The sequence below is a fragment of the Lactuca saligna genome, chromosome 6 (genome assembly GCF_052625555.1).
Source record: "Lactuca saligna cultivar CGN05327 chromosome 6, ASM5262555v1, whole genome shotgun sequence".
Classification (NCBI taxonomy): domain Eukaryota; kingdom Viridiplantae; phylum Streptophyta; class Magnoliopsida; order Asterales; family Asteraceae; genus Lactuca; species Lactuca saligna.
This window is the reverse complement of record NC_136422.1, coordinates 153,374,410-153,394,974: the sequence shown is the minus strand read 5'-3', so window position 1 is coordinate 153,394,974 and position 20,565 is coordinate 153,374,410. Positions and strand designations below refer to the sequence as shown.

Sequence of the window (20,565 nt, the reverse complement as noted above, 5' to 3'; positions counted from 1 at the left end):
CAGCGAAAAGTCAATATGGTTCGAGTGACAATCACATGCTTTGGATTTTAGGGTTAGGGTTTATCGATTAGGTGTACCAAATAACTGACCAACTGAGCCTCAATTTCTTCATTTCAAAGATGTAAATGGCAAAGATCTACATAATGTCGGCATTGGACATAGCAAATCAACAACCAGGGAGGAAGAGGAATAGTGAAGCAGAAGCCAGTGTTCATGAAAAACTCATACACAAGAGATTTGAAGCATAAATATTTGCAAATTTTGATGCTCGCCATCGAATTGGATGTCGATATAGAATTTGAGGTTAGTTTCAGTTGTTTTTAAAAAGCACATTCTAGTTTGATTTTTACTTTGGTCGGGAAAGTGATGGGTCTGATCGAATTATGAGTCAAATTCATGATATTATGAAATCTGGCATCGTTCCATTTATAGTCATTAATCATTCCTTGTTTATGCTAATTATTGGTGTCAATGATAAATGAAAATAATAAGCTCTAAGGGCTGGATTGGAGTCTATTAGAGAGTTGATGATCACCGTAGGATTTCATGCACGCAAGGTGTTTATCATATTGTCTAAAAGAACCTAATAAGTGTAAAAGTGGCATTTTATGTAAAAATCCTTAACTTTTAACCCTCGTTAAGCCAAGTATAAAGGTCCTTAGGTTAAATTGAATTTCACATCTCAATATCCTAATAAGTAACCAACAATCATGTTAAAAGTGATAAACTTAAAGCTTGACCATTAAGTACTTAATAGAACACCAAAAGTGATTTAAAAGCTATTATGATCAATTTTCCCAAATCTGTCCTCCAACTTCTAAAATTCGTGAAAGTCAATAAGATCACCTAAAAATCATGAGACTTAGTTTTCTGGAAATATTAGTATGTTTAGTTCCTTCAAACTTTGAATCACATTTCTAAATTCCAAATCCTTGAAGGCTAAATTTGGCAATCTTCTCAGGTTGGTCCATGTTGTCATAGATTTCATGCATTGTCTTTAAAAAAATCATAATAAATTCATCAGAACTCCAAATGCAAAAATTCCAAAGCCTATAGCTAGATATGGATGTATAGTTTCCCACATATAAAGGGTCTAATGTAATTTTGAATAGATTGGTACAGTTTATTCCAAGAGTATTGAGTGGTCCAAAAAGTGACAGCTTAAAGTTACTAACTTGTAAATTTAATATAAAATCAACCAAAAATCATTAGAATGAGATCTTTATATTTATGAAAAAGATAAAATGGGGAACTTTACCAATATTATTTTATCGAAATTTAAGAACAAGTTGAAAGGTAAGAAAACAGATCCCAAAAGAGCAATACAATCAAAGAGAAAATAACAAAATATATACATAACTTTTATAAGAGTAATACAACAAAGCACAAGCTAAATAATGTTATAATTTTTGTTTAGGTTCTCGGAAAGGAAATGATCCATATTGCTCATGCTAGTTGATTTTCAATTTCAAGGAGGTGAGTTACACTAAGGTGTTGTTTGTTTTTCTGAAGCCAAAATGTCTGCAGTCTGCGGACCACATCTGCAAGCCTCTGCAGCAGAAGATGTGGACCAAACGTCTGCAGTCTGCAATAAAAAGACTATTTGTTTTTTAATGTCTGCAGGCTGTTGAAATAAACTGAATTTTAAATAAAATTATTTTACAAACTTAAAATGATTTTTCAACACCAAAATTTTAATAATAATAGTCTTATCACATTGAAAATAAAATTCATGCAACTAAATTAGTCATACAATAAAAAAAACTTGTTTTACAATAACAATTTCTTTTAAAACAATTCAATTTATGTTGTGCATCAACTTATCAGCAATTTCATCCCGTAACTGAGTCATATATTCACGGTCTGCTGTAGTACCATGTGTTGGAATCCCGTCTTCATCATCATCAATGGCCACATTGTTATTTCGAAACAGGACATTGGGTTCATCGTATCGTGCGAAATACTCATCACTCAATCCTTCTTTTCTTATATAATTATGAAGCGCGAAACATGCCATGGCGATGTTTCTTTGTGTCACAAACGGGAATGGTGCCATCCTCTTCAATATAGGGAAGCGTGCTTTCAAAACACCAAAAGCACGCTCAATGACATTCCGAAGTTTTGCATGTCCATGGTTAAATTTTTCTTTATCGGTCAATGCACGTCTTTGACGAAAATCTCCAAGCCAATACCTCACATTACGATAAGGGGCCATAAATCCTCGAGTGTGTGCATACGCGGCATCACAAAGATAATATTTGTCTGAAAAAAATGCAAAACACTAATCAATTTTCAAATTAAGATAACAATATTTTTTAAAAAAAAAACAAAACCTTACCTGGTGGTGGAAACGGGAATGATGCTTGTGGATCGGCTACTGCTTCTAATAATATTCTAGAGTCATGCGCTACCCCTTCCCACCCGGTCACAACAAAAGTAAAAATCATATTGAAGTCACAAATTGCCAATACGTTTTGGTAGCAATCTCCCTTTCCCCTACTTCTATATAAGTCTTGTTTCTTAGCAGGGACAACAACATGTATCAAAGTGCCATCAAGTGCACCAACTGCTCCTTTGAAAATCCTTCGTAGCCTCCTATTATGTCCTGGAATGTTTGGATTCGGATTAAAAGATGTTGGTACTATAACATCTTGTGCGAAAAGCATCATTTTTTCCAACACTTCATAAAAAAATTTATGAATTGTTTGCTTCGAGTGTTGAAATCTCCGCTTGATAATCACGTAACGTTGATTATGTCCGATCATCATCAAAAACATAGCCATCTTTTCCTCAACTGATACATGTTTGCTGTCCTTTAATGAGTAATTTGCTCTAAAATGAGCACATAGTCGTACGAAAGATTCACGGGACATGCGTAATACTTCAACACATTGTAAACGATTACGGTGTAATAACTCCAATGTGTATTCATGTCCCGTCATTTCCGAATCATTATCCCGCAATCGTTTCACACCCCTCTTCCAAAAATAACGGATGTATAGGTACATAAGAATTACGAGAAGTAACTTTTGATCGTGATCCATATAAACCTAAAATCAACAAAGTAGAACTTTAAAAAACATTACATAAACCATATTTCAAGTATCAAATAAACATTCCATTAATCATATTTCAAGTACCAAAAGAACATTACATAAACCATCTTTCAAGTATCAAATAAACATTACATAAACCATATTTCAAGTATCAAATAAACATTCCATTAATCATATTTCAAGTACCAAAAAAACATTACATAAACCATCTTTCAAGTATCAAATAAACATTCCATTAATCATATTTCAAGTACCAAAATAACATTGCATAAACCATAGTCCAAGTAGCAAAATAACAAAAAATAGTTCCAACAAGGGCAAAAAGACCTAACAAAATAGTTCCAACAACGCCAAAAACATTTAACAAAGTAGTTCCAACAAAGCAAAAAGACATAACAAATAGTTTCAACACTAGAAAATCATCGAACAATCTTTCCATCCTTCAAAACTCCTAAATTGGTACTCATCATCTCAAGCCACCCTCGTAATATCTCGGGAACATCGGGCAAATGCATCCACATCTCTATCATGTTCATGGTTCCTCCAAAAATATGATATGCGACAAAGCGTAAAGGATCTGTAGGGCTTAACTGAAGGACCTCTAACTTCTCTAAACACTGAGGAATTGTATACCCTTTAGTCAAACTTTGTAGTGCCTTCTTCATTTCAAATGCTAAATCATCAGCAGTAATAGAAGTTCCATCAGGTGAAGAAGCAGACAGTGAGGCACTAGGAGCTACAGGAGTTGAGGGTTTAGCCCTTTTGTTGGGGTTACCGGATGGTGTAGCAGTATATGGTGAAGCAGCAGAAGGTGAAGCAGCAGAAGGTGGTGGCTCATGATGAGAAGTGTCAACACCATCATCATCCATTGCATCAAAAGGAGTGGCGGTGATCTGAAGTGGTGGAACACGACAGGAGGATGCGCCAGCTACTGATGATGATTGGGTTGAGTAACTCCTAAAATTACCAGTGGCACTATTTCCATCAAAAAGACGTGCACAAAGATCTGGAAAAGGCAGTGGAATTGCTCTCAAAGAAGCAGCTTTCGGATGCCCCTAAACCCAAATGTAACAAGAAATAGTATAAGAATATTTGGCAACTTCAAACGTAAATGTTATATATATATATATATATATATATATATATATATATATATATATATATATATATATATATATATATATATATATATATATTGTATATTAATGTGTATGTACCTTCTTAAAATCATCCCACTCCTCGGCTGTTAAATTAAAAGTGTTTGTTTGAGAATTATATATATTACCGGTTTTGTTTTTTAAATATACCCATCCAGTGTATTTGACTTTCAGATTGTCATATGCGTTTTTCATTTGTTTTTGAGTCAACTCAACCCCAAATTTCTCCTTAAGAACTCTTCCAAGCCTTATCCATGAATCTTTCTGCAAACTCAATCCTTTTCTACCAACACTCTCTACTTCTTCAATACAAGTATCCAATAAGCATTTAAAATGCTCATTGGTCCATTGTTGTTTTTCTCCCATTTCTAATAACCAATATAACATAGACAAATATTATTTCACAGCATTATATCATCCACAAATCGAAAAGGGCTACCTATTTAGGGAATTGAAATGGTAAGTTTGTAATTTTGTTTTATTTTCAATGATAATAATGTGTAATTTTGTTTTATTTTCACAACATTATTTCAATAAATTTTGTTTTAGTAAACTTTTTATTTTCACGACAAATTTGTAATTTTGTTTTATTTTCAATCATAATAATGTGAAACTTTTTATTCAATCATAAATAACCTCAATTAGAGTGATTTAATTCAAAGTTTTCTAAAAAACTTTATAAATCAAAATCATTAGTACCAACACACATCCTAAAAGCTAGTGAGTTTTCCAATTTACTTCTATCAAATAAACAAAACTTATGACTCTTTTTGATGCTTTCTATCATATACATATACACAATCAACAATCATATACATATACACTATCATATACATATACACAATCAATAAGCATATATATATATATACACACACACAATCAAAACTCATATACACATAAACAATCACAATCAACAATCATATACATATACACTATCATATACATATACACAATCATATACATATACACAATCAATAATCATATATATATATATACACACACACACAATCAAAACTCATATACACATAAACAATCACAATCAACAATCATATACATATACACTATCATATACATACACACAATCAAAAATCATATACATATACACAATCAAAAATCATATACACATAAACAATCACAATCAACAAGATAATATGTTATCTTTTGCTTCACAGTTATGTATATTGGCTTCCAATCAAAGAAAAATATATATCCAATTTGTTTACAAATCCAATTTGTTTACAGGTAAGATTTTCAATTTGCTGGGAATTTAGCTTTCAATTTTAGCAAGAATATATTATAGATTATACACCTCCAAGCTTTTCTGTGAAACAAGGATGTGAATCAAACAAGAAATTGAAAAAGGATGTGAACCAAACAAGAAATTGAAGAATCAAACAAGTTGAATTAAAATTGAAATTGACAGAGAGAGAGAGGAGGTGACAGACCTCGCGCAGTCGACGCTGTTCGCTCGCTGCTGCAATCGGAGGACGCTGGATCGGAGAGGAGGTCTGCGATCGGCGGTTTTGATCGGAGAGGAGGGCTGCAATCGACGATGATGTTCGGCGTTTCGCTGCAAGATGGAGGCGTCGAGGTTTTTTTTGGGTGAGGCTGGGAGGTTGGACGACGAATGGAGGCGGAATCCAAAAAAAAAGCGTTTTTTTTAGGGCAAAGGCATTGCAGACTTTAGAAGTGGCTATCTCATATCTGTGTGGTGAAGACCTCGCGCAGACGTTTTTATGTCTGCGCACTTCAGAAAAACAAACGGACTGCAAACCATTATGTCTGCGCGTGATCTGCGCCTCGCAGACAGAAGAGGTCACGCAGACCTGCAGAGGAAAAACAAACACCCTCTAACTCTTCTATTATGTAGGCATTATTTGTTTTATGTTATTATTCACGGTTACCCTAATCCGGTAGAGTGAAAAAGGAAAGGCAAAATGTAGTTTGTTTTCTAGTGAGACATGCAGAAAAAATTCATTTTCGTGTTCTCGATTCGTTAATTTTTCTCATGTATTAAATCACATGCGATCTTATGATCTAATCACATATGACTTATATGCACAAGATTCATTTTTGTGTTTTCGATTCAATAGTTGTTCTTTGTCCATATTAATCGTATGTGATTAAATATATAAATGACACATCATTAAATACATTATAACAACTATTGAATTAAGAACGTGAATTTCAATCTTATTCACATAAATCATATGTGATTAGATACGTATAATCACATGTGATTAAATACACGATAACAACTATTGAATCAAAAACATAAAAATGAATATTGTCCACATAAATCATATGTGATTAGATACATATAATAGCATGTGATTATGTGTATCTAATCACATATTTTAATTGGCTAAGATTCATTTTTGCATTCTCGATTCAATAATTGTCTTTTTTCCACTTTAATCATATGTGACTAAATACATTTGATTAGATGTGATTATATGTTTCTAATCACATATGATTTTATTTGGAAAAACTGAATCTTGTCTATATAAATCATATATGATTATATACATACAATCATATATGGTTATTTACATGGTAACAAATATTGAACCAAGAACACGAAAATAAATCATTATCCAAATTAATCATATGTGATTAAATACATTTAATCACATGTGATTATATGAATCTAATCATATATGATTTATGTGGACACAATTTATTTTCGCTTTGTCGATTCAATAGTTGTTCTCATGAATTTTATATCATGTGATTATATGTATAATCGCATGTGATTAAGTACATGAACACAACTATTGAATCGAGAAGACAAAAATAAATCTTGACCACCTCAAATCATATGTTATTATATACATATAATCACATGTTTAAATATCATCAATATCTATCTATAAAGCAAATCACAACTCACTATCTAATCACTTATCCTCTATCTTTGGCTTTTGCTTACAGTGTTTATGTGGCATGTTTTAACATACCTTATATATATATATATATATATATATATATATATATATATATATATATATATATATATATATATATATATATATATATATATTGTAAGCAAAAGTCAAAGATAGAGGATAAGTGATTAGATAGTCGGTTGTGATATGTTTTATAGGTAAATATTGATGATATTTAAATATGATGTACTCATATATATATATATATATATATATATATATATATATATATATATATATATATATATATATATATATATATATACATCATATTTAAATATCATCAATATTGACCTATAAAACAAATCACAACAGACTATCTAATCACTTATCATCTATCTTTGGCTTTTGTTTACAATGTGTACGTGGCATGTTTTAACATACCTTATCATACACCACCACTCCCTCTAGCCTAATAAACAACCTGACATAAAGGTCTTGTTCCCTGGTTTAAACAGAGAAAAGAAGAGAAGAGAAAAGAAAGTAAGGTGTTGTTCGTTTTTTTAAACCTTTTCAAACCACTTTTTGCTGCGCGGCTCAGCACACGCGCAACACTTTCTCTCTCACAACAGTTTGTTTTTTGAAGTCTTCAGACTACAAAACCTCTACGCGTATGCTGCGTGGTGCAACACTTGACTTGCATCTTCAAACATTTTCAGCATTCATTTTTTCCAAGTGTTTTTTTAGAATTTTGGTATAACTTTTTTTTTTTTAAGAAAACTTTTATTTTTTTAAAAAAACACTGATTTTTTTTTTTTACTTTTATTTACAGATTTGATACAGTATTTCTTTATAGTTTCCACATATTTTTTTTACTTGATTTAAAATAAAAAATAAAAAATAATAAAAAAACTAAAACTTTGATTTTTTTAATTTTTTTACCGTTTCTGTTAATAATATTTTCAGTTTTAGTTGCTTCTTTTTTAACGATGTAATTTTTTGCGAATTTTGTAGACATTGTTCGCAATACCTTTTTTTTTATTATTATTATTTTCCCTTTTTATGTTTTTTAAAATTAGTTTTTTTTTTCTAGAATATAACTTTTAGTTTCTTTTATATATTTTTAAGTTTTTTTTTAAGTTTTATATTTTTGTTTTTTTACACATTCTTTTTAGTATTTTTTTTCAATGTTTTAAGAGTAGAATTATTAAAATTTCGGTGTTGAGAACTATTTTCAGTTTATAAAATTAGTTTATTTAAATTTCAGTTTACTGCAGATGTTAAAAAACAAACATGCTTCTTATTATAGGTTGCAGTCGTTTGTTCCACCTCATCTGCTATAGAGGATTGCAAAGGTAGTCCGCAGATTTCATGAATTTTCTATTCGAAAAAACAAACAACACCTAAGAATAGAAAAGAAAGAAAGAAAAAAATATGTTCCCAAGTTTGAAGTAGAAGAAAAGTTAACCATATTGTAAAGACAAAATTGCAAAACTAGTCCCTGTGGGATGCATTTTTTTGGGGTTTTAGTCAAAACCATAACTTTATTGGATTGGTGGTCCTTTTGAGGTAGTTTCGTTGCATTTTTAGTCCCTCGGAAAATTGAAATGACTATAATGCCCTTGGGGTATTTATTTTATATTTTTCTTTTATTTTCTAAAATCTTATATTCATTTATTTATTTAAAAAATTAAAAAATAAATGGGCATCTCTCTCTCTCTCCCTCCCTCCTTCCCAACCCCTCTCTCTCTCCACCTAATATTTTTGGGTTTTCAAGAACTCAAGAACAAACACTTATTTTCATTTCTGGAGCAACCCACCACACTCCTTCTTAACACTTTTATTTCTTTCCTCTTTTTTAGATTTTTTCCACCGAGTCATTACCGGATAGTTGTATGATAATCATCGATTTGGGGACCTGAGAGGGATTCGATGACATATTGATTTAGGAGAGTATTTACATCTCCTGCTTGTTTGTGCTTCCATCAAACCTTGTTATTGCTCCAATTTCCAACTAATCTAGACCTTGGAAAAAGATGAGGAACATCGATCTACCTGCCAAATCCGACCACCCTAACCTCGAATTCGAAGTCATGAATCATATTGTCAAGCAAACCGACCCAAACATCACATATGCTGTCAATCTTTATGGAAAGAAAGAATTTGCGCCTTATTCAGAAACAAAAGTCCAAAGATCCAAATCGACTTCCTCGATCGATAATCTAATGTTAAACAAGTTGAGAAACGATCTAGAGAGGTTTCCGAAGGATAAAAAGAATAGAACCTGATATAAGTAAGGGAGAGAAATCGGGGGATGTATAATCTTCATGGATTGAATTGTGATTTCCTTAAAGTCCAAAACCATGGAATTGAAAAGGATGGGATGAAAAAAGAACAGATGCCTAAAGTTTAAAACCCTAATAATTTTGTTATCGAACTTCGAAATCTCTGTAACAATAACTTTAAAGATGAAGAGCAATCAGCAACAACGAATTCCACAAATCATTGAAGAGGGAAGCATCCATCAAAGAAGAGGGAAAAGAGATTAGATACAAAAAAATAAACAGAGAAGAGGGAAGAATTAGGGGAGGAGGGTTTTGATCGGATCCTGTGGGGGTTCGATTGCCTTCACGATCTCCGACCGCCTTCTGAAACTCACTAATTCGAAGCCCATGAAATCCTTCGTGGGGTGAAATACATGGAGCGAGAAACAGAGAGGCAGAGAACTTCTAAGTCATAAATGAATTTGAATTCAATATCTTCTACCTGGGTTTTATATGGAATTTTTGAGTTCTGATGCAAAGCAAGAGAGAGAGAGAGAGAGAGAGAGAGAGAGCCTTTTTATTTCTTTAATTATTAAAATGAATAAATAACTATTAAAACTTTAAAAAAATAAATTTAGAAATAAAAAATAAATATCCAAGGGTATTAAAGTCATTTTAGTTTACGAAGGGACCAAATTCACAATGAAACTAACTCAAAAGGATCACGAACCCAAAAAAAACCAAGGTTTGGACTAAAACCCCCCAAAAAATACATACCACATACACAGTTTTTGCAACTTTGTCTATTGTAAATTAAAAAGTAACACCAATTTTTTTACATTTTTCTCGTTAACACTCAAGAACGGGCGAAAAATGGGTTGAAAAATAAGAGCATATAGTATAGGCAATGAGAAGTGGTATTTTTACTGATGTGGCATCTCATAACATGGTTATAACACCATAAACACCATTTCCCCATTGGTGTTCTGGCATATCTTGTTGGCGTTATGACATATTCAAACGAGAACATTGATTGGCTACACATTTCTTCTCTCTCTAATTTTCTCCTCTTAACCTCCTCATAACATGATCATAACACCATGAACACCATTTTCCCCTTGGTGTTATAAGTTGTTATAACGCCACCTCAACGGACCCATACCTAATGCTCTAAGGAATTGACACGACAATGGCATCAAAGAGGGTGTTTGCAATCGCCAGCCAGTGTAGAGGCCCTTGAAGCAGCGAACCAAATTTCATCACCCAATTACTCATCGAATGATTACATACATGAAGCGACAACGACCCCTCCCGTCGCCGCCGTCAATAACCACGGCTACCGGAGAACCCATCCTTTCAAAAATCACCTCAACCAATTCCACCATATCCTCATACTACTCTTCCAAGAAACCTAGAAAAGCCCTTATTTCAGACCTCAAAACCCCCAAACGGGTAACTCTCAATTTGAACAAATCAGAGCTCTTTTTACCCCTCACATTCCCAACCGGCCAAACATTCAGGTGGAAACAGACATCCCCTCTTCAATACACAGGTGTTGTTGGCTCCCACCTTGTCTCCCTCATACAACTTCAAGATGCAAATGGGACTGACGTAGCTTATACTTTTCACAACACCCCCACCTCCGATCAAACCGCTGCCAAATCAGCTCTACTAGATTTCCTTAATATGAGTATTTGTTTGAGTGATTTATGGAAGGAGTTTTCTGCTTCCGATCAACGGTTTGCTGAACTGGCGGAGCATTTGAGCGGTGCCAGAGTGCTCAGGCAAGACCCACTTGAGTGCCTTATTCAGTTTATTTGTTCTTCTAATAACAATATTAAGAGGATAACCCAAATGGTTGATTTCATATCATCATTGGGTAATCATCTGGGCGTGATCGAAGGGATTGAGTTTTATGAATTCCCCTCTCTGGATCAATTGTCAAAAGTTTCCGAGGAAGAGCTTCGAAAGGCTGGTTTTGGCTACAGGTTAGACTTCCTTCCATTCCCATTGAATGCATATTTCCTTACATTGAAAATACATTTTGGTTTTGATGAAACAGGGCCAAGTACATAACTGGCACAGTGCAAGCACTGCAATCAAAACCTGGTGGAGGAGAAGCATGGCTGGCTTCTCTTCGTGAATTAGAGCTTCAAAACACAATTGAAGCCCTTACTACTCTACCTGGTGTGGGCCCCAAAGTTGCTGCTTGCATTGCTTTGTTCTCTTTAGATCAACACCATGCTGTTCCTGTTGATACACATGTCTGGAAGGTCAGCCAGCTTCATTCATGTCTTCTTTATAACAAGGTTTATTGCATGAAACATAATTACTAAAATATTGGTGTTTTTTTTTTTTTGTTTTTATATAAAAAAAAAGATTGCAACCAGATACTTAATCCCTGAGCTGGCTGGAACAAAATTGACACCCAAGCTTTGTAGCCGTGTGGCAGATGCATTTGTGGAAAAATACGGGAGATATGCTGGATGGGCTCAGACTCTACTTTTTATTGCTGAATTGCCTTCACAAAAGGCACTTTTACAGTCTCTAACTACTCAAACAAAAGATGTAGATCATAAAAAGGTTGATAAAGATGACATTTGATAGTAGTTTTCATGTATTAGGAATGTTGTTTCATTGTGTCTTTTCAAAGTGATTATCTGATTATTACAAGTCATGATTGTTGCTTCTAGTGTTTGGTAAGTTAGTTCTGTTGTACAATGGAAGAAATTCTTAAAATCGGTAGTTTTATTTATTGAGTGGTTATTCTTTTTTAAAGTGTATATTATTTGGAGGTTATTTTAAATATGCAGTCACGCCATTTCCGTGCCATTATCAAATGAATACTCAATTGTGGCCAAACAGGTAAACAATTTACTTTCATGGTTTTACCTTTTGGCATATGAACATAACAAAAATGGAAGTTAAGTGTTGAAAGCTATATAAAAGTGTAAGCTATTGAATTGTTTTTTCTTTTAACCAAAGTTGTTATCCATATTTTAAGTAAGAAGAATTCATTAATTGGCTCCTCCGTCATCTACAAAGAGGATGCTCTAAAGTATTGAATTCTCTTATTAATACAAAAAACTCTTATATGTCTCTCTCTTGTGCTTCATGTTCTTAGTTCTTAATCTTAATTCTCCAAGATATAGTAGACGTTCTCTTGTACCCCATATGTGTCTATGTTTAAGAATATCTAATTCTTAGAGGTCATTTATATGTTGTACTTATGCATAGGGATTGTTTATTTTTGGCTTAATGGGTTAAACACTTAAACGTGGATAGCAATACATGAATGTTTAAAAAACCTAGCTTAATGTATCAAGACATTGACAATTATCTATTTGATGTTCTCTTTTCATCTCAACTTTTCTCATGTTAAAATTGATGAATATTGTAAAAAATAAAAGATAATAGTAAAACGGTCATTTAATTTTATTCTGATAGTTTATTGATCTATAAAAAAGGATCTTTAAAAAACGTACCGTATGTGTATATTTCTTTATCTAGACAATCGTTAGTACTCATTGAGCCAAAAGAAACAACCCTTGATTGGGGCCTTGCCAAGTTGCCTTTATTTGAGGAAACACCTCTTCATTTTCTTTGGTAGTTTGGTTTTAGACTATGTTTTGTTCATCTGGTTATTTTCTAGGAAAAATACCTGTAATAGTAAAAAAACAGGGGGTAATTTCAAAATTTAAACATGAAAATGAACATTTCCGGGTATAGACATGCATTCCGCGGAATCTACTATAGCTCCGCGAAATGGCAAAATCGTAATTAAATCAACATAAAAAAAAAAAAAAAAAAAAAAAAAAAAAACCTCAAGATCCATTCCGCGGAGGTAGCTCCAAGGAATGGACTTTTTTTTTTTTTTTTTTTTGGCATCGATTTTTCGAAGTTTATATTCATTAACCAACTAATTATTTTCAAAAAAATATTATCATAGTATCATAATCTTTTCTTGAAAATAATTAATTGATGAATAAATATAAACCCCGAAGAAGCGATCCGAAAAAAAAAAAAAAAAAAAAAAAAAAAAAAAAAAAAAACTCAAGATTCATTCCGCGGAGGTAGCTCCGAGGAATGGACCTTTTTTTTTTGCATCGATTCTTCGAAGTTTATATTCATTAACCAACTAATTATTTTCAAAAAAATATTATCATAGTATCATAATCTTTTCTTGAAGATAACTAGTTGGTGAATAAATATAAACCCCGAAGAAGCGATCCGAAAAAAAAAAAAAAAAAAAAAAAAAAACTCAAGATCAATTCCTCGGAACTACCTCCGCAGAATCTACTGTAGCTCCGCGGAATGGATCTTGAGTTTTTTTTTTAATACGTTGATTTAATTACGATTTTACCATTCCGCAGAGCTACCTCCGCGGAATGCATGTCTATATCCGGAAATATCCATTTTCATATCTAAATTTTGAAAATACCTCTTATTTTTTTTGCTATTACCGGTATTTTCCCTATTTTCTATGGCATAGTACTTTGAATTAAGTAGTTGGAGGATGTTTAAATTCCATTATATTAGGAAATGTACTTTTTATATTAGATTATGATGGTTATGTATTAAGGTACACAAGTGGGGTGAGGTTGGATGTTTGAATATTTGGAACTCCATAAATCCTCTTTAATTGCTCCTTGTGGGGGAATTTTCCCTGGAAATCTCGTCAGGGACTGGGTTTGCCCGCTTTGTGGAGCTCGAACCTAGGGTGCACGTTTAAAAGTACGTGTAGGCTCTGTTAATTCATTTGCCGTTTCTAAAAAAAAAGGTACACAAGTATTTGGTTTTGTAATAAGTAGACATTTACCATAGTTTTGCATCTTTTAAAAAAAAAAAAGTTTAAGCTCCACGACATCTAAGTAGTAGAGCACCACATTAGGTGGTCGTTGGTTATATAATAGATTTATTTGAAGAACGGATTCAAAAGCAGCAGCCCTTGGAAATTTTCAAAAATTAAAAAATATATGATTTTCAAAAACAGAAACAAATAAGTTGCATTCAGGAACGAGCACAAACCAATCCAATACAACAATAACAATATGGATAAAGTAAACATAAATGAAGGAATAATAAGGGCAGGGCTGTTCCCAAAACACAAATCCACAGCTAAATAGTCTCTCGTAGTAGCCACTAAATACCATAAATTACATAGCCTACCCCCTGCCTCTTATGCAAAAGAATCATTAGCCGAGGCCTTTTCAACATAATAAATCAAACCACAGACAAATAAAAAAAAACAAAAACAAAAAACCTTTTTCTTATTTCATGGATAAAAAGGTCGTCCAACAAATAACTACTCCTTTCCTTTCAGTTGGTTGCCTCACGGCTGTAGAAGGCATCGAGGGTCTTGGCGGGAATACGGTGGAGAAGCTCACGGGGGAAGATTCTCAGAAGTGTCCATGCCAAGTCCAGTGACTGGAAGATGTTTCGTGTGTCATAAGCTCCTTGTGCCACAAATTTCCTCTCAAATTTGTCCAAAAATTCCAAGTACAGCTGAAAATAATATAAAATTTTCAGTTTTAGTGAACAACTATCACGTTTGTCGACTTTAGTCCCTTGTAATTTATCACAGAAAGAGAGAAACTCACCAGATCCTCAGAAGAGAGAGCTTCTTCTCCAACCACTGCCTTCATGGCCTGGACATCTTTACCAATGGCATAGTTTGCATATAGCTGTGAATATAACAACAATATAAGGGTAAAACTGTCATTCATCTATACAATATGGAGTTTTGAATTTTTTAAGGGGTATATTTATTATATTATATGAGAGAAAAAAGAATCTTGACCTGATTGGAGACATCAGAATGGTCCCTACGAGTCATCCCTTCACCAATAGCACTCTGTAAATCATTCATACAACCTCTAATTACCAAAAAAGCCCTCATGGTTTATTTAGTCGTGATAAACAAGAGGTTTAGGCTTACCTTCATCAATCGAGATAGGGATGGAAGCACATTGATTGGAGGGTAAATCTGTCATTTTTTTTTTAAATCATCATATCAATAGACTTTTCATTTATCAGTTTTAGGTTTAATAAAAGAAAACCAATCAAGCATCACAAATAAAACTCCATGATCATCTAACCTGTCTGTTGTGGAGCTGCCTGTCAATGTATATCTGTCCTTCAGTAATATAACCCGTAAGATCAGGGGTGGGATGTGTAATATCTGATTAATTCAAGGAGTAATTACTAATTAGTATCCAAGTAGAAAAAGGAAAAAGAAAAAAAATAACAAGTAACTTCCCTAAGTAATCAAAGAGGGAATGGGATGGAGCACTATGATGGAATGAAGAAATCATGGAATGTCATTCCTTCTCATGGCTGATTTTTATTCTTTTTTTTTTTTTGTTCAAACTTCAATTAAATTATTTTTTGTTATTTCCAAAAGTAACTAAAGATTTCATGGTATTAAATTTTATTTAATCTTTTAATATGTGTAAGCAATCCTTTTACAGTTACAGATAAACTTTTCTGACTATTTATAATACATATAATATATATTTCAAACGACATAAAATATGTTCACCTGTAATTTACTTAGCGGTATATTTTTATTGGATTAAAATTTATTTTTCTAAAACAATAACTTTTTCTTTATTTAACAATTTGATTTCATTTACTTTTTTATGTGTACATAACAAACAACATGATTGAATGACTTGTCCCATTTCCTCAAAGCAAGCAAACATGATAATGGAATGTAATGACCTATTCCATTCTTTTGTGATTCCATTCCATCATACAAAATGATACATACCATCATTGGGCATAGTCAAAATTGGAATCTGTGTGATGGAGCCCTTTCGGCCTTCAATTCTTCCAGCACGCTCATAGATAGTTGCCAGATCAGTATACATATACCCAGGATACCCTCTCCTTCCAGGCACTTCCTCTCTAGCAGCAGACACCTGATAAAACACATAAAAATTGAATAATATAAATACTTAAATATATACTGTATTTCAGATAACATGAAAAAGATTGATTACCTCACGAAGAGCATCAGCATAAGAACTCATATCTGTTAAGATAACAAGAACATGTTTCCCACATTCATATGCCAAATATTCTGCTGTTGTCAAAGCGATACGGGGAGTGATGATACGCTCAATTGTAGGGTCATTGGCCTGTATATATTAAAATAATGTCAAAAAATAAGCATCATTTGATGATATTAATAATAATAATAATAAACTTAATCAAAACACTTACAAGATTTAGAAAAAGTGTCACTCTTTCCATGGAGCCATTTTCCTCAAAATCACGTTTGAAAAACTGTGCAGTCTCCATGTTCACTCCCATGGCTGCAAAAACAATGGCAAAGTTGTCCTCTTCTCCACCCGACTGCTAAAATCACATAAAATTCACTTTGGAGTAAAAAACGAGAACCACAAAAAACAACAAAGTATTATTTTCTTTTCACCTATAATAGCAACATACTTACATTTTGCTATTAGGGGTAAAGAAATGTATGTAGATTGCTACTATGGGTAAAAAAGGAAAGTAAATTGATTGTCTAAATTGATTTTTTTTTTTTTAAAGTAAAGTACGTTGCTATTTCTTGTAATAATACCTCAAGCAAGTTTTCAGTCTTTTCCAATCGCTTGACTAAACCAGCTTGACGACAGATTTGAGCAGCAATCTCATTGTGAGGAAGACCAGCAGCAGAAAACAAAGGAATCTTTTGTCCTCTAGCAATTGAATTCATCACATCAATTGTGGAGATACCAGTCTGGATCATTTCTTCTGGATATGTTCTCTCACTAGGATTGATAGAACTTCCTGAAATAATAATAACAACATATTACAAAAAGTTTAGTTAATTATGGTTTTTGGGTTTTGTTTTGATGTGGGTTCAAAGTATGTTGCTATTACCAGAAATATCAAGGTAGGCCTCTGGCAAAATGGGAGGGCCATTATCAATTGGCTTCCCAGAGCCATTGAATATGCGCCCAAGCATATCCATTGAAACAGGAGTTTTTAAGACCTGTAATTGTATTTTTGGAAAGTAAGATTTCATTTGGCAAAAAGATAAAAAAAGACATAAAATGGATGTTGTGTGTACCTCCCCAGTGAACTGAACAGTTGTGAATTTATTGTCAATGCCAGATGTTCCTTCGAAAACCTGGTCAATTAAATGAATATTTGTTTCATCATAAATGCAGACAAGTATAGAACCATAGATACGGATAAATGATAAGCAGATTGTTTATCATACAATCAAAATAAATTATACAACTGATCACCTGGACAACAGCTTTCTCTCCATCAACTTCCAAGACCTGACCACGTCTGGTTGAACCATCACCTAAACGAATATTGACAATCTCTTGATACTTTGGTCCCTGTGAATAAAGTAAAGAGGAATGCCCACATGTTTATCAGTAGTTTGTATGCAGAATTACAGATATATAAGTATAACATGTATAAATGTTTGAATATCTATGGGCAAAATAAGAGAGTGAGAGAAAGAAGAAATGAAAAGAATGGAAACTAACCTTCACTTTATCAAGGATAACTAGTGGTCCAGCAACTCCAGAGACAGTTCTATATTCTGCATAGTAGTGAGTTCAGTAATCATGCACAATCAATGATACTTACATATAGAAGTTAAAGATCTTACAGCATTTCAGTTTCCATTAAACTCAAGAAGGGGAAAAAGACATGTTGAGATTGTAACACAAGCTTACCCATTCCAATTTCAAGTGTTGCCTCCTCCATGCTGGTAGTGTTTTTCGTAACCCCCATATTCAGCTATAAAAGAGCCTATAGAACAGAATTTTAAAAATTGGAAAGAAAAAAAAAAGTTAAAAGGCTGAAATTCCCAAAAATAAACCGTCTTATAGCTCACTCAAGCAAGTCCAAGACTCTAGGTCCATGCCCAATCCGTACTTTAAAATCCAATAATGCGGATCAAATTATAAGAGCGCTAACTTAAAAAACGTCGGATGAGAAACAAAAATGAGATCTAAATAGACAATTAGACATAGGCATGAGGAAAACAAATTTTCGTTGAATCATATTGTAATTATGTCTAATTCGCATCAAACTCCATTCAAGCATATGATAGAGAATGTTCCCATCGATTATTCGATCCAAGTATTTTTATTCCAATTTACGATTACCGATTGATCCAATGAAATGAGGGGAAAAAATAAACCTACACATCTATCGATTATTCAGAAATCAATAACAATAAGACTGCCAGATTTCATAACCAACAAACATACAAGTACGTGGATCTGGATACCACTGTAGACGCAGAACGCAATCAAATCACGTACAGATATAGATTTACTGAATTTGAAAGGAAACGATGAATATTAGAAAAACAATAGTCTTACTTGTCCTTCGATTAGTTAAGTTGGTTGATGGTGATCGACCACAACCACAACCACGACCAAGAGGAAGAGGAAGCAGATTTGACGTGTGAGGAGGGTAGATTGATCCGATGGAGGGAGGGTTTTGAAAGAGACGCCTTCGATTTGTGCTGTGTTTAGATCGAAGTCGAAGGGAGCGATTTCTTGTGTGGCTCTCGTAGAGAGATGGGGGACACGACAATCTTAATATTGATTGATTGATCTCTCTCCAAGACTTTGTTTAATTAATGAGTAAATTACAAAAAGATCCCTCGATTTCGTTAAAGTTTGCAGTCACTTTTCAATCTTATTTTTTTACAACAAAATAGTGCATTTTTATGTTTGGAAAAAAAGAAAGACGCATCTGGAAATTTGTATAAATAATCTAAAATTTATGCATATATATAATGTGAGATCTCCACACAAAAATCATGTTTGTAGCAACAAACGTATACAAGCTTCGAACATATCTTATTCCAAAAGCAAAAAAATAAAAATAAAACTATCACGTGATGAACTTCCTTAAAAAGTAACATATAACTATATAGATGACCTTTCTAAAAGACTTCCTGCCAGGTTGTTTAGACATGAATATTCTCACTTATGAAAATAATTGTAAAGAAAGATAAAACAAAAATGAGATTTTTTATTTCACAAAAGAATAATGGAAACTGTAACTTAAAAAACTCTATGAACATATACACAACTACATATGAAATAAGAAATCTCATTCTCACAAAGGATTCGATCAATATCAATGATAGAATAGAAATCATCTTATTGGAGTTGCACAACAAAATGGTTTGGGTGAAGATCCAAGGAGGTTTTCACAAAGGATTCGATCAAGATCAAGGGTAGAAAACATTTTATCATAGTTGCACAACAAATTGGTATTAAACCATCATGGAAGGAGTTTTATCCAATGGTGGAATGTGTTTGTGAATTATTAGTTGTGTTTTCCGATGATCAGTCAAAGGTTTGGGTGAATATTCAAGTGAGTTTTCACAACGGTTTTTGATCAAAGACATAGCAACAAGAGTTGTTCAATTTCACATAAAGTGGTGCGTTTCTTGGAGAGTTTTCTAGGGAAAGAAATAATCAAACTACAAAATGGCAAGTTCAGTAATTTCAATTCATTTTGTTTTATTGATTTGTGGTTATTTGGGAGTTTGAATTGAAAATATATAGTCCCTCCAAAAAGAACTTTTGTGTTGAGGTGGAGTTTATAAGATTGCAGATAAGGTGTTCAATAAAAGTCCTTAGTGAGTTTTATGTTAAAAAAGTGGAGTTTGGTTTGTTCTTAGGTAACAATTTTTTGTGATTAATCGAAAGGGGTGAATTGTATGCGATTAGGTGTTGGATCAATCAAGGTTTTCACAATGTTTAATTGATCAAAAGAGGGCGTTGCAGAAATAGTCACTAGTTCAAAGGAGGAATGAAATTGAGTCGTTTTGGTGAAAGAAAGTTGCAACGACCTTGGTTATTTGACAGCATAGATAGTGGTTCTTCAAGTGGTAAATTGACATGTTTTACAAAGAATGTTCTATGGCATGTCAAGTTTGGGTTCAATGTGTGGGCGTTGTTAAAGGAACAAAATGTGGTTTTCACTTTTTCAGAAAGATGCTCACAAGTGAAGGTGCAATTGTGTATATGTAAAAGGAAAAGAAGGTTGAGAGACGGTATGGTGGTAGTGTCAAGGGATGCCGGTTTTGGTCCTCTTCTAAGAGGTGGTTATTTAGTCGGATACAAGATTCGAGATAAAGTAGATGGTTCAAAAGATGGTTCTTCGGGTATGGTGGAAAAGGTGAAAGGTATCTCCAAACGGG

At 33.1% G+C, this 20,565-nt stretch overlaps 2 protein-coding genes across 4 annotated transcripts; one reads left to right on the top strand and one right to left on the bottom strand.

Moving 5' to 3' along the window:
* The first annotated feature begins 10,548 nt into the window (after positions 1-10,548).
* OGG1 (8-oxoguanine-DNA glycosylase 1) lies at positions 10,549-12,143 on the top strand. The gene is made up of 3 exons (XM_078962553.1): positions 10,549-11,353; positions 11,428-11,638; positions 11,745-12,143. The coding sequence occupies exons 1-3, from the start codon at positions 10,644-10,646 to the stop codon at positions 11,967-11,969; spliced, it is 1,146 nt and encodes a 381-aa protein (XP_078818679.1). The 5' UTR covers positions 10,549-10,643; the 3' UTR covers positions 11,970-12,143.
* Positions 12,144-14,401: 2,258 nt separating this feature from the next.
* On the bottom strand, positions 14,402-18,956 carry LOC145000063 (V-type proton ATPase subunit B 2). 3 transcript variants are annotated; one of them, XM_078959206.1, is made up of 15 exons: positions 18,725-18,956; positions 18,071-18,146; positions 17,879-17,934; positions 17,627-17,725; positions 17,446-17,505; positions 17,256-17,367; positions 16,954-17,162; positions 16,593-16,727; positions 16,370-16,507; positions 16,138-16,288; positions 15,464-15,546; positions 15,304-15,351; positions 15,166-15,219; positions 14,966-15,049; positions 14,402-14,870 (listed from the first exon to the last, which is right to left on the bottom strand). In XM_078959206.1, the coding sequence occupies exons 2-15, from the start codon at positions 18,126-18,128 to the stop codon at positions 14,685-14,687; spliced, it is 1,473 nt and encodes a 490-aa protein (XP_078815332.1). In that variant the 5' UTR covers positions 18,129-18,146; positions 18,725-18,956; the 3' UTR covers positions 14,402-14,684. The 3 variants fall into 3 exon arrangements, with proteins under 3 accessions (XP_078815332.1, XP_078815335.1, XP_078815333.1); XM_078959209.1 differs by having other exon boundaries at positions 16,593-16,724; XM_078959207.1 differs by lacking the exon at positions 18,725-18,956 and adding an exon at positions 18,611-18,657.
* Positions 18,957-20,565: the final 1,609 nt, after the last annotated feature.